The 13,771-nt window shown below is 43.5% G+C and overlaps 1 protein-coding gene across 2 annotated transcripts in view; it reads left to right on the top strand.

The window, feature by feature from the left end:
- Positions 1-13,771, top strand: part of Myo10 (myosin X) — a 201,702-nt gene that overhangs the window by 118,653 nt on the left and 69,278 nt on the right. For both annotated transcript variants that reach the window (XM_041632052.1, XM_041632051.1), the window contains exons 10-17: positions 6,674-6,803; positions 9,207-9,325; positions 9,539-9,685; positions 9,830-9,930; positions 10,040-10,106; positions 10,629-10,721; positions 11,116-11,184; positions 12,409-12,491. In XM_041632052.1, the coding sequence (XP_041487986.1) occupies positions 6,674-6,803; positions 9,207-9,325; positions 9,539-9,685; positions 9,830-9,930; positions 10,040-10,106; positions 10,629-10,721; positions 11,116-11,184; positions 12,409-12,491 (809 nt within the window). The remainder of the gene's footprint in view (positions 1-6,673; positions 6,804-9,206; positions 9,326-9,538; positions 9,686-9,829; positions 9,931-10,039; positions 10,107-10,628; positions 10,722-11,115; positions 11,185-12,408; positions 12,492-13,771) is intronic.

The following is a 13,771-nucleotide window of genomic DNA, read 5'->3' on the forward strand; positions in this document are numbered from 1 at the left end:
TCTGGTTGCATGTGCTGATCTTGACTTTGGCTCCTAGCAACAGTGGTCGCTAGCATCTCTCGGTTCCCACAAGGGCTCTGGGCGGCGTGACGGCACTGAATAAGCCTGGTCACCACCCACCGTTATCAGCCTGTCTGACTGAGTGTGCCCGGCTATCACATCACGGTGGGCTCAGCGTCTTTGCCAGAGTCCTCAGCTTTAGGACACAGTGTGGATAGGGTTTGACTCATCCTCAATCATAATCGGCTGTAAATGCGGCTGACTCAGGTGGAGGTACCCTGTCCCCACTACCTACAGTCTCAGAGTTAACTGTCAGCGGAGGAGAAAACAAGGTTTTTGAATGTACTTAACATAGCCAGGCCTCTTCCCTTGTTGCCAGTTCCTACACAATACAGTATAGCACTTATGTGTATATACTGTATGAGAGATTATAAATAATTTAGAGATAATTTAAAGTATATAGAGATGTGCATCGGCCATGTATACATATTTATGAGGGACTTGAGCCTTCCCAGACTGTAATGCCTGCAGGGGAGCATGGATCAATCCACTGTGCATACGTACCCAGGCATGTTCGCACATTCTTTCCTAAACTTCACAGGGGTTTAACTCTGCTCTTAATGACCCTGCCTTTATCCACACATCACAGAGCTGGTGAAAAAAGGATACATATCCCAGGCAGAGCCAACAGCTGGGTTGTTCCTGCCTGCAAAGCATGTTAGCCTTGTCTTTCTGAGTCATTCAAGGGCCAGAAACTTGGATCATTCAGTGTGTGGTGCCTCAGCAGTAGGCTCTCACTCCATCCAGTTCTAGGGTGTAACCAACGGTGTATCCTTTATAGTTCTGGGAAGCCTTAAGGTCTTGTTACCTGGCAAATGACATACAAAAAGGACTGCCATGTGATTTCAAAATGTCCACAGGTCACACAAAAACTCTTCTCATCCCATGTATGTAATCCAGGTCAAAGTTGGAAATGGAATTCAAACTTGGTATGATGGCTCATGCCTGCAATCCCAGCATTTCTGTGGCTGAGACAGGAGGATTGCCATGAGTTTAAGGTTAGCCTAATATGCAGAGTTAGACCCTGTCTCAAAAGACATATATACATACATACACACATACATACATACATACATAATGGGGGGCGAATGAAATTCAGAGCAGATGAGGGAGTAGTGTGATCATCTTTACTTTCTGGGAAAAGCCACACAAGTGTGCAGAGTGATCACTGTCTCCCAGTGTCTCTGTGTCTCTCTGTCTCTGTCTGTTCCATCTTTGTCTCTGACATTCACTCTGTTGCTATTCTATCAGTCCTAAGTTAGAGGGATCAAACGTAAGGCCTCACATATATAAGGCAATTGTTTTGCCTCTGAGCTACGCCCATTGAAGACATCACTCTTTGGTATGTATTCCTTGGAGGGAAAGGATTTGCCCTGGCACATTGGATTTTTTGACATGTTCTTTAAAGTATTGTCAGTCCCCATATCTGTAAGTCCTATCTCTCTGAGGATAACCAAATTCAGATAGAAAATGCTTTAAAAAAAAAAACAAACAAAAAGGTTGCATCTACAAAAGTAATATAACTTAAGAACTTCTGCTTTGATAGCCTATACCCTGAGTTTGGCATCAGAGGCAATCTAGAGGTGGTTTAAGTCTGCAGGGGTGAGGAGTCAGGCACAGCGACACATGCCTGTGATCCCAGCACCACAGAGGTTTAGGCAGGATGACTGATGCCAATTTGGGGCCAACCTGGGATGCTTTGTGAGTTCAGGGTCAGCCTGGGATAGCCTTGCCTATAAATAAAGTGTGTTCTTCTGCAAGTGCCACACAATTTTATATACAGAACTGTATTAGGCTTCTGTGGATTTTTACATCTGGTGGCTCCTGGCACTCCTCACAGGCACTGACAGACCACTGTGTTCTAAGCTGTCTTTCTTCATTCCGTTCTGGTCACACGCTTTTCCCATTCTCCAGCCTTCTTCTCATGGTTATTTCTTACTGTGTGGAGATTAGCACTCATTCTTTCTCCTAATGAGCGGGGAGGGGAGAAGAGGCAGTTTTCTAGTCTAGTCTTGCTGCCGGCACGCCCACTCCCAGAGAGCTGTGGCCACCAAGGCGCTTTGCCTGGGAAGACCTTGGGTGCTGTTCCTCTCTCTTCCTCTTGGGGCTTCATTTCCCCACACAAAATTTCTGTGGGCTCCCAGTCAGGTTAGATAGTTTGTGTTTCTTAATCACTGTATTTCAGCTTTATGATTACATTGAAGTAACAAGTGTTGGCATTTGAAATTTGATCTTATGACAAAATGATATATCGTGTAAAAAGACAGTGATATTTACATATGAAATCAGCATAATGTTCCTGACTGATGTCTTCTAGTTACACATTCTCTTTATGGCTCTCCTTGTAGATCTGTAAATGTTTGATTTACAGCTGCTTCTTACTATTAGCCCACCAGAAGTAGTAGTGAAAAATTAGCTCTTTACTAAGATCATAAGTGTGACATTTTGCTATTATTATTTAGTTATTTAATTTTATTCTAGAGATTCTAAGCAAGGCTTCAAAAAAAGAAGGGTACAACTTTGATGGATCAGGAGCAAAAATAATCTTCCTTCCTGGAAACAGCAAGGTCTTCCTCCTTTCAGACTAATTGAGAGATATTTAAGATAATTTGTTAGACACACAGATGAGATCCCCTTGTAGCAAGTGAAGCACATGGCTGAGTGGAATGTTTAAAAATATTGTAAATTTGTTTCTTATATAAGAAACGAGGAGGGCAGGAGGCAGCAATATGCATTGAACATATATGGAATCCCTTTGTTTTTAGAAATTTTTATATATCATACAATTAGCAATTATAAATGAAGAAAAAATAATGAAACAAAAAAAGTATGTCCCAAAAGTGTTACTTTACGTGGCACAAGTCTATGATTTTATTTTATTTTTATGCCATTCTCTGGATGTTATGTTTTCATAATGAACATGTTATCTTTTCCATGATTATATGATTATTATTTGCAAGGACACCTGCTTTTTTCATGGTCCATAGGTTATGAATGTATGCTCAATGTCATAGCCAATTTTAATACAGCTGTCAGAATTGGGCCATAAATTTTTCAGCTGAGATGAAAAGCTGTTTCAAGTCAGCAGTAGCAACTGATCTGTTTTACTGCCTCCATCTGGCCCAACAGGATGGTGGATGACGAAACGTGTGTGAAGTAGCTGGGGACTTTGATGCTTGATGCCCTGTTGGTTCTCTTCGCAAATTCTGAGTGTTTACAGCATCCTTCTTGACTGTGGACCACCACTAAGATTTCCAGACTTCAGAGACCTTCCTGCACGCACCCAGGGGTTGAGTGGTCTGTGGCTGTATTTACGTATCTGAAAATTCATTTGGCATGAGTCATATTGTATGACTTCTCAAACATTTGATTTTTTTTCCCCTCTCTCTTCCAATCTTGGAAAACTTAGGGGTTGTTGATCTAGGGAACAGGTAAAGGGCTGGGAATGTTGTTGATTTGGTAGGCTTTGCCTGACATGCAGAGCCCCCAGGTCCCATCCCAATACCACACCACCTAAACGAGGTATGTCTAAATTTCAGTGAGGACTAAAGCACAGAAGGATTAGAAACTCAAGGTCATCCCTCCCTACGTAGTAAGGTTTTTTTTTTTTTTTTTTTTTTTTTTGCTCTCAAACAACAACAACAAAAAGAACGAAAAGTTGAACAAGGAGTAGAAAAGACTCTGGGGAGATACTGAGTTTACTCTCGAATGGTACTGCAGAGGGAATATGTCAACTTCCTATCTAAGGATGCTGCAACTAGGGGCAGTTTCAAAATTAAGGGGACTATAGAGGTGTTCTTGAAATACTGATCCCTTGTGCAGCATCCCCAGCAAGGCTATCGTGGAGGTAGTGACTGGGTGATAGGCAGAGGTCCTTGTATTGTATCTTCTGAGGACACTGTGGTACTGGCAGAGGCTTCTGCAGAAATTCTTCTTGTCGGACATAGATTTAGGGGAGCCCTTCCTTCATGCCTTGCTGACTTTATTTGGCCAGTTGAAACTTGACATAAATAACTCCACTTTGATTTCAACAGCCTTCAGTCAACATAAGCTAACATAATACATGAAATAGTCTAAAACACATATAAACTATTATATAGTGTATCACTACCTAAGTACTTATTTGTCAAGAATTAAGCTCCCACCAGCTTCCTTTTCCACCCTTTGAAGCACGCCATGATTCAGGGTTCAGCCAGGGTCCCTATGCTTTCTGAGAGGGTCACTTGTCTCTAGTTTCTACTGTGACACACTTATTTCTAGTGTGACAGTCTGCTGCTTCAGAATTGAGCACCATATAACACCCCTACACACACACACACACACACACATACACACACACACACCCCACATCACATCACATCCACAAGCATCTACTTTATGTGCTTAATAAAAGCTTTTATTAAAAAAAACTCTGTGTAATGCGGTACCCATTTTATAACTAAGTGTTTAGCAATTCTAAGCTGATAGTGAGAATTTCCCAGGATTTTTATTTCAGTCTTGAGCCATATTATTGAGATAATATATATAGCCTTAAACTCAGCTATTCCTGCCAAAGGGAATGGGAGCCTGCTTGGTTAAACAATTATAAAAATGACAGCAAGGTAAGTAAATAGTGGTCATTGCTAGGAGTCTTAAGGCACTTGCCCATGCTAGTGATAATTGTTGGAGCTATTACATTTCCCTGTGGTTAATTCAATGAACATTATCACCATAGTCTATTTTACTAATCCTTTAGAGGTAGACTTGAAACGAAAGGAAGTTAAAATTCATTAGTACAATGAATATATTAACGGTCCCATTTTGTATTTTTATACGCTACCTTCATATGTATTTTAAGAAGATATCTAAGATTTATATGTGTGTGCGTGTGTGCGCACCCCCACGCACATGTACAGTTGCATGGAGTGCGGCTGCATGCCTGTCATGGTGCACATGTAGAGGTCAGAGAACATCTGTGTCAGTTCACCTTGTTTGAGATGAGCTCTTGCTGGCTCACAACGCCATCACCCCAACACGCTGGACCTGCATATTGCTTTAATATGTCCAGCTTTTACTTTGGTTCTGGGGATCTGAATGCACGTGCAGCGCTTGCATGGCAGGCGCAATGCTTGCACGGCAGGTGCTTCACCCACTGCGCTCTCCCCAGCCCCCGGTAATTTTGTGTTATGAGCTGCGTGTTTAGACTATTTCATCTGATAGGAACTGCTTGCTACTGTTCATACATATTTTCAAATCTTACTACTTTTAGTGCTTTAGAAGCAAGGTAGACGACTCTGCTTTAGCTTCGGCACAGTGGCTGTGTCTTAATCTACTGCTATCTCAGCAGCAATTGCAACTCCAGATACCAGTCGGCTTCTCTAGTAGCAGCCTGGCAGGAACCCTGTGCCTGCAAGCAGCGGTTCTATTGTTCTATTTATAAATAAGACTCAAGATTCAAAGGCTTGGGTAAAAACCTGCCAGATCAGAAAGGCTGGGTCACAATTAGCTAACCTCTTCTTGCTGGCATCTCTGAAAGACCGGAGCTTCTGTTTCACTAAACCAGAAAAAGCCGCACCGCTTCAAACCCTACCCTACTACTTCCTGTTGTCTCTCTATCTCTCCCGGATGCCCTCTAATGCTCTATGATTACTTTATGTCAACTAGTCCTCCTGACCCAACATTGATTTTATTTAATTAACACAAATGCAAACTCGGGGTTTGCAGTGTGCAAATATCACCCAGCATGATTCAGTGAAGATGTTCATTTCTGTGGTCCTTGTCAAACTGACTGGGGGAGATAAAAACACATTATTTTCTTTTGATTTTTGAGATGATGTCCTGCCACGTGACCCAGGTTAGCCTTGAATTTGTGGTAATTGTTCTTCTCCAGCCTCCCTAGTTCTGGGATTGCAGGCATGCAGTGCCGTGATTGGTTTTGGCTTAGAAAATACCTATAAATGCACAGAAAGGAGTGAAGTCCACGTTTGTAGAGCATAGGTACTTTGTAATTATTTTATTCATTTCTGACTTGGTTTTTAACTTTGTTTAAAAAGTCTTGAGACAGCCTGGCAGTGGTGGTACATACCTTTAATCCCAGCACTGGGGAGGCAGAGGCAGGCAGATCTCTGAGTTTGAGGACAGCCTGGTCTACAAGTGCAAGTTCAAGGACAGACTCCAAAGCTACAGAAAAACCCTGTCTTGAGAAAAATAAATAAATAAATAAATATCTTGAGACTAAGAGATGATTATTTATTTCTTAACCACATTTCTTTGCTCTCCCTTTTTGTATATCCCCCTGCCTCCAGTTTCTGTAAAGAAAGCAGTGTTCATTGTACTTTCCTGTTGGAGGAGAGAGGTGTTTTGTTGACATGACAGTGATTCCTCGGATGTTGTTTAGTGATGGAAGCAAGAGGCTGTCTGTCACAGACGTGTGGTCATGTATTGCTGGATGCTCAGCAGTCTTCATTTCTGCCCTTTTTTAATTTTTTATTTTATTTTATTTTTTTACTCTGCAGCATTGTTAAAGTCAGTGATTATCTATCATGGTTTTTTCTTTTTTCTTTTTTTTTTTTTTGTTCTTGAAACCATACCTATTAATGTAACTTAATCATGAGCCGTTTGTGTTTCCTTCTAGACGGCAATGGAAGTCATGCAGTTCAGCAAGGAGGAAGTTCGTGAGGTTTTGAGGTTGCTGGCTGGGATACTGCACCTCGGCAACATAGAATTCATCACTGCTGGAGGGGCGCAGGTTTCCTTCAAAACAGGTGAGACAAGCCATTTTTGTCTGTTTGTCTGTTTGTTTTTGTTTTTTTTGTTTTTTTTAAATATTTATTTATTATGTATACAATATTCTGTCTGTGTGTATGTCTGCAGGCCAGAAGAGGGCACCAGACCTCATTACAGATGGTTGTGAGCCACCATGTGGTTGCTGGGAATTGAACTCAGGACCTTTGGAAGAGCAGGCAATGCTCTTAACCACTGAGCCATCTCTCCAGCCCCCTTGTTTTTGTTTTTTGAAGCAGGGTCTCTCTATAGTCCTGACTATCCTGGACCTAGCTCTGTAGACCAGGCTGGCCTTGAAATCATAGAGATCCTCCCGCTTCTGCCTCTCGAATCCTGTGCTGGGATTAAAGACTTGCACCATCACGCAACTGACACACGGTTCTTAATTTTCTTTCTTTTTTTTTAATATTTATTTATTTATTATGTATACAATATTCTGCCTCTGTGTATGCCTGAAGGCCAGAAGAGGGCACCAGACCTCATTACGGATGGTTGTGAGCCACCATGTGGTTGCTGGGAATTGAACTCAGGATCTTTGGAAGAGCAGGTAATGCTCTTAACCGCTAAGCCATCTCTCCAGCCTCTGCATGGTTCTTTATAGAAAGTTTTCTGGTGCCTAGAGTAGAGCTACGTGTTTCCCCCTAGACTCTTTGACACTGGGGCCTGAACCTATGTTCTCACCCACTCTCCCATGCTAAGCACATGTCTGCAACTGTGCCATGTCCAGGTCCGGAGTTGTGGAGCTTCACCTGTGATGTGAAGTGTCAGGGCAAGGGTCAAAGCCTTCGGAATGTTCCAGAATTGAGTTGGGGTCTGTTCTTATTCTTACTAGGAAGTAAAATGGACCAAATAAGTAGAATATGAACAATAAGCTCTTGATAGATGAAAAGTGTTAAGTCTGGCAGTGAGTGTCCCACTTTGTCTTGGTTTTTAGAGTTATGGAATTGTGGTGCCTCGTGACAGTCCATCAGACTGTTGGCTTGCTGTGCAGATGTTGGGTCCATAGCCCAGCCCTGCTAGAGGCGATCCTCCTCCTATCCCTTTTCCCTTAGGACTTCCTTTTGGTAGAGTACCTTGGAGTTTGTTGTCTGTATAAAATGCCAGTTGAGGTGCTTTTAAATACGTACGTAGAAGCATTTTGAGTTTTCTGATGGAGACAGTAAGCGGCATTGCAGAAACTGGAAACGGTATGTGTTTGGGATCACAATACCTGTCTGGGAGCCCCTTCCTTGGGCAATGGTTATCGGGTGTTTGACCCCACCTAGTTCCTTTCAACATCCTAGAAGCCAAGAGCTTTGTTTAGGGTCAGAGAGGGAGAAATGGTTTAGAGATCAAGAGACTGAGGGCTTTTTAAGAGGATCTGCATTCTGTAACCAAGTTCTAGAGCACCTCTTCTGGCCTCCTCGGGCAATGCAAATGTCCATTCTCTCTGTGCTGCAGTTCTGCCTGTCTGGGAACTCTCTTTCCACCTCCTTTTCCCTGATGCGCCCGAGCGCTGGATGAATGAATTGTGTTGGAGATGTCTCCATTGCATTTGGGCATGGTCCATTGCTCCCAGAACTTTGACCAATTCTGCTTTTCTGCAACGGTCTCTGTCTGTAGTGACTTTGTTGTTGTTGTTTGTTTTTGTTTATTGAGGACAGGGTTTTAGCTTTGGAGACCAGGCTGGTCTCGAACTCACAGAGATCCACCTGCCTTTGCCTCCTGAACGCTGGGATTAAAGGTATGCACCACCACTGCCCAGCTATAGCAACTTTCTTTAATGTCCTGCATCATAAAAGACAGATTTTCTGTCCCTTTTAAATTATTGTATATTTTTATTGTATATGTATGTGTACCTGTTTATATGTTACAGTCTGAGTGCAGGTTTCTTCACTAAGCTAGATGCTTGTGATCCACCTACAGTGAATGGGTGCTGAGAATCAGACCCAGGTCCTCTGCAAGAGCAGCAAGTACTCTTAACTACTGAGCCATTTCTCCAACCCCAACAGCTTGTATCTGCTTTTAAATTCAGTTTGTTAAGATGCCCCTGTGTCTTGAAACCTCTTAAAAGCATTTTTGTTCTGGTGAGAGATCTGTAGTGGCAAAGCCGGTCATACTTGAGTGCTACCAGTGAAAATAGTCACACACCTCGTCAGCGTCTCAGGGTCACCGGCCATCACTTTGCTCCGGTATTGGGTCCTTCCGCTCTCCTAACATGGGATTGCTATGGGAGTCATTAACTTAGCAGTGAGCTGCATCCATCAACTCTGCCTGAGGAGCTGCGGAATGTCCTCTGCTTTCTGGTGTTGCTGTTTGTGGTTGGATTTGAACCCAGCTAGGGTCCAGCCTCTGGTGTGTTTGAGGGACAGTGGGTTCACCTCTGCCTCCTTCTTCACTTCCAGCTTTGGGTAGGTCTGCGGAGTTACTTGGGCTGGACCCAACACAGCTCACAGATGCTCTGACCCAGAGATCGATGTTCCTCAGGGGAGAAGAGATCCTCACGCCTCTCAGCGTTCAGCAGGTATGGCCCCTGCCCTCAGTGCCATTGAAACTTGTCCCAAATGACATCTTTGGGGTTTCTGATCTAGGTCTCGCTTTGCGTTGTGTGACCACAATGAACCCTTTAAACGCCTAGCTCATAGTCAAAATATGAAGTATTCCCCCAGAGCACTGTATCCCCCAGTGGGGTGGGACAGGCTGGCTATGCCTTCTGCCACTGTCTTCTCCCCTCCAGGCAATAGATAGCAGAGACTCCTTGGCCATGGCACTTTATGCACGCTGCTTTGAGTGGATAATCAAGAAGATCAACAGCCGGATCAAGGGCAAAGAGGACTTCAAATCCATCGGCATCCTTGACATCTTTGGATTTGAAAACTTTGAGGTACGCTTGCAGAGACCAGGATGTTCCCTAAAGCAGCCGTGGGTGTTTTTCTCTGCAGCCCTTTCTTCTCTCTTGCCCCTCTGTCGCTTCTATGTGTACCCTTGAGGGCCCTGAAGAACTCACTCGCTGTATCCCCATCCTTAGGTTAACCACTTTGAACAGTTCAATATCAACTATGCAAATGAGAAGCTTCAGGAATACTTCAACAAGCATATTTTTTCTTTAGAGCAACTAGAATATAGCAGGTAAGCACACAAAGGATCTACTTCAAAAATATTTTTGGTTTTGATCAGTATTTAAGTTAGCATGAGGTGTATCTTGATTTCCCACGGCCCTCTTTCTTCTTTCCGCCAGAGAAGGGCTCCTGTGGGAAGACATTGACTGGATAGACAATGGAGAGTGCCTCGACTTGATTGAGAAGGTAATGGGTAGCTGGAGAAGGAGTGGTTGCAGTCCCAAGGGTGGCCAGCTGGGGTGATTCATGGTTGTGTGAACAAAATAGCTTGTGCAAACACGCACATCAAAGATGTGAATGTTTAGAACACAATGGGCCATTTGGAAACCTGAATGTGAATGCACTGTGGAGTTGGATTTAAATACTTGGCTGCTGCCAGGCTATTGTCTCACCGAACTCAGTATTTCAGAATCAACAGTGTGTGTGAACTGGCCTCACAGATGTTAAGTGCCAGCAAATCCTTGTCCACCGCACTGGTGGGCTTGCCAGTTCTGGAAGTTTATCCATAGCATTTCAGTGGGTCCCATTTTTGCAAAGACAACTATAACTTCATTGGTTTTCTTGGTGTGTTTCTTTCTGAATTTTTCAGCCCCAGAGAATACGGTGATGTTTCTGTTTTTAAGCACTGACTGGGTTGGATCTCTGAAGTGGTTTGAGAGACAGACATCCCACACTTCGTTCATTCACCCTTTGTCTCTCCTCTTGTAGAAACTCGGCCTGCTTGCCTTGATCAATGAAGAGAGCCATTTTCCACAAGCCACAGACAGTACCTTGTTGGAGAAGTTACACAATCAACACGCTGTATGTCAAAACCTGCCAGCCTTTCTCGTTTTTGTCTGAGCAGCAGATCCGAGCGTTAAGATGATGAGTGAGGTGCCCGGGCTGCTGGCCCTACTACGCCTCCCACATTTTATGTTCTGTGTCCCTGAAATTGAAGCATTTCTCCTCGCGTACTTATTAGATCTAAGCGGAAAAAGTTAGCTTTGGGGAAGCTGGACAGAATGTGCCCAAGTTTATTTCATAAGCGGAAAACTGGAATGTTTAAGCTATCGTCGTAACACATTGAGAGCAATGGTTGGGAGCCCATCCCTTGCCATATGCCAAAACTCTGATGAAATGTGGATTTTCCAAGATGTCAAAGGAAATCAATGAATAAAATAAGACTTTCATGTTTGTATGTTTTTTTTTACATTAGAACAACCACTTTTACGTGAAGCCCCGAGTTGCGGTCAACAATTTCGGAGTGAAGCACTATGCTGGAGAGGTAACTTCTTAAGATGCTGCAGAGGGTTGGGATGTTGCTGACTTGCCACTGCTCTTACTGTGACTATGAAAAACCTCAAGTTCGGGGCTGGCGAGATGACTCAGTGGTTAAGAGCACTGACTGCTCTTCCAGGGAACCGGGGTTCAATTCCCAGCACCCACATGGCAGCTTGCAGCTGTCTGAAGATCCAGTTCCTGAGAATCTGACACCATTATACCAATGTACATGAAATAAGGTTAAATAAAGTTTAAAAGAAAACCTCAAGTTCAATGCCCAGTACCACATAACCAGGCATGCTGGCGCACACCTGAAACATCAGGGTGGTGGAAGCAGGAAGATCAGAAGTTAAAGGGCATAGCCATGCCAAAATACAGCTCTCACCTCAGAGGGACAAGAGGAAGTCTTAATCTGAAGCCAAGTATGAATCACCATAGCTGGGAACACCAGTGTAGGTTACCCCAAACATCAGGTCCCATGAAATTTTGTAGTAACAGAACAGAGAAAATCACAAATCAAGACTCTCTTTAAATACCTTGATAGGAATGCCAGGTAGGTAGGAACAGCAAAGAATTCAGAGAGCCTCTGCTCCAGACCTTGGCTGCTCGGAGGCCATTCTGAGCTTTCCTGTTGGTGGGAGCTGGTGACCTGTTGAATTAATGCATCCCAAAATGTTCCATATGTCGGTCATAAGGACATTAAGTCACACTCAGAGGAGGATAATGGCTATTCAAGAGGCCAAGATAGCCTGTGATAATTTGTAATTAGGCTCCCTACCTACAACATTCCAAACTGTCCACAGTCATTGAGCTGTTTTAATGTCAGGTCTGGTTCTATAGGATCCTATTTCGTTAATGTTTCACTTAACCTGTGTAGAATGGTCAAGCCAGGCACACGGTTCTGTTTCTGGGGGTTTCATCCACAGTCATTTCTACATATAGAGGAATGTGTGGGGTGAGCCTGAGCTGCATTAGACCAACAGAAACAAACTAGCAAATAAAACAGGGTATTTATTGATATTTGCCCACATAGCACTAACAAGAAGTAGTTGTTTGAGAAGCCAAACACAGCTTTGTTAAAATGATTGCTTTTCATGAGTCTAGCTTTTACAGAAGTTGCTAGCTAGGTATGGTTACTTCTGCCCATGATCTCAGGACTCAGGACTCGTAACTTGAAACTAATTCATTGAGATTATGACACTGTCTCTTGTTTTGTTTTTGAAACAAGGTGCAGTATGATGTCCGAGGCATCCTGGAAAAGAACAGGGACACCTTTAGAGACGATCTTCTCAACCTGCTGAGGGAAAGCAGGTATGTGGGGTCTCCTCTAGGAAGTCAAATTGCCTTTTGTGCAGCTGTCAGTAGTTTTTGTTGATTGGTTGGTTGGTTTTGGTTTTTCGAGACAGGGTTTCTCGTTGTGGCTTTGGAGCCTATCCTAGAATTCACTCTGTAGACCAGGCTGGCCTACAACTCACAGAGATCCGCCCGCCTCTGCCTCCCGACACCCAGCACATGTCAGTAATTTGTGGCTGCTATTGTGGGAGCATTGACTTAACGTCTTCTCCAGGTCACATTGCCTCAGTGACTTTAGGGATGCACTGTAGTAGCAAGGACTACTGCTTAATGAGTAGAAACCACAGCAAAGCCCTGTAGTAGATGCCCTCCTCATTGCTGTTACAGGAGGGGAAACTGAGGCTGGGAGCAGGTAAGTAGTTGCTGAGGGTTGTATCTGAGCTGGTAGCGCCAAGCTTAGCTATGAAGTACGTATGACTCAGAAACCTGCTCCTGACCAGTCCAGCCTGCTTTCCCCACTGCGGCCATGGAGCTGTCTTAATGTCAGGTTGGTTTTATAGGATCCTGTTTTTCTTCGTTGTGAGATGTCAAGAAAGTTAAGCATGTATTAATGCAGCCAGAATTATAAACGTATTACACATTCTTGTATTCAGGAACTGTTTGTGCACACCATCGAGAGTTAAGGCAAACCTCTAGAAAGTTTAATGGTTAGTTCAGCTATTTGTATCCATGAAGCCAGGAAGTTCCCTATTGTCTAGCAACTTAGCAACTTGGTGAAAGAGAAAGAATTTGAGACAAAGCCCTTTCTTGTAGGCTTTCCAAACCTTTGGAGGATCTAGCATGAATATATACAGAAATAAACTTTTAATATCTACGGAAGGAAGTAGACAATTGTTAAAGAGCCACGCTGTTTCTCAGAGTGTAAATACCAGGTGGCCATCCTGTCGCTTAGCCAGCTATGAATTGGGATGAAGGGAGCCAAGCTGATCCCGAATCTGAAACTTTTAATCTTCGAGTTTCTGATCGCATGTGAAAACACACCGCTTAAACTATTATCAGCTATTTCTATTTGTAGATGAATTTTCAGCCGTGCAGAAAATACACGGTGCCGGGAAACCGCACAGCACGTTACCTGTCAAAGCCTTCTTGACTGGTCGCCTTAAAAGGATACATTTAAATCCAAGCCACCTGCTGGTTTGAAGTGGAAATGTTTTGTTATGGTGAAAAGCTAGCTCACAGGCTGGATAGTGGACCAGGGTCACCAGCTGTCGCTGCCCTACTGTTAAAAGGGGTGCTAG

The sequence above is a fragment of the Microtus oregoni genome, unplaced genomic scaffold (assembly GCF_018167655.1).
Source record: "Microtus oregoni isolate MIOR12 unplaced genomic scaffold, Mior012 000040F_ref0000088, whole genome shotgun sequence".
Lineage (NCBI taxonomy): Eukaryota > Metazoa > Chordata > Mammalia > Rodentia > Cricetidae > Microtus > Microtus oregoni.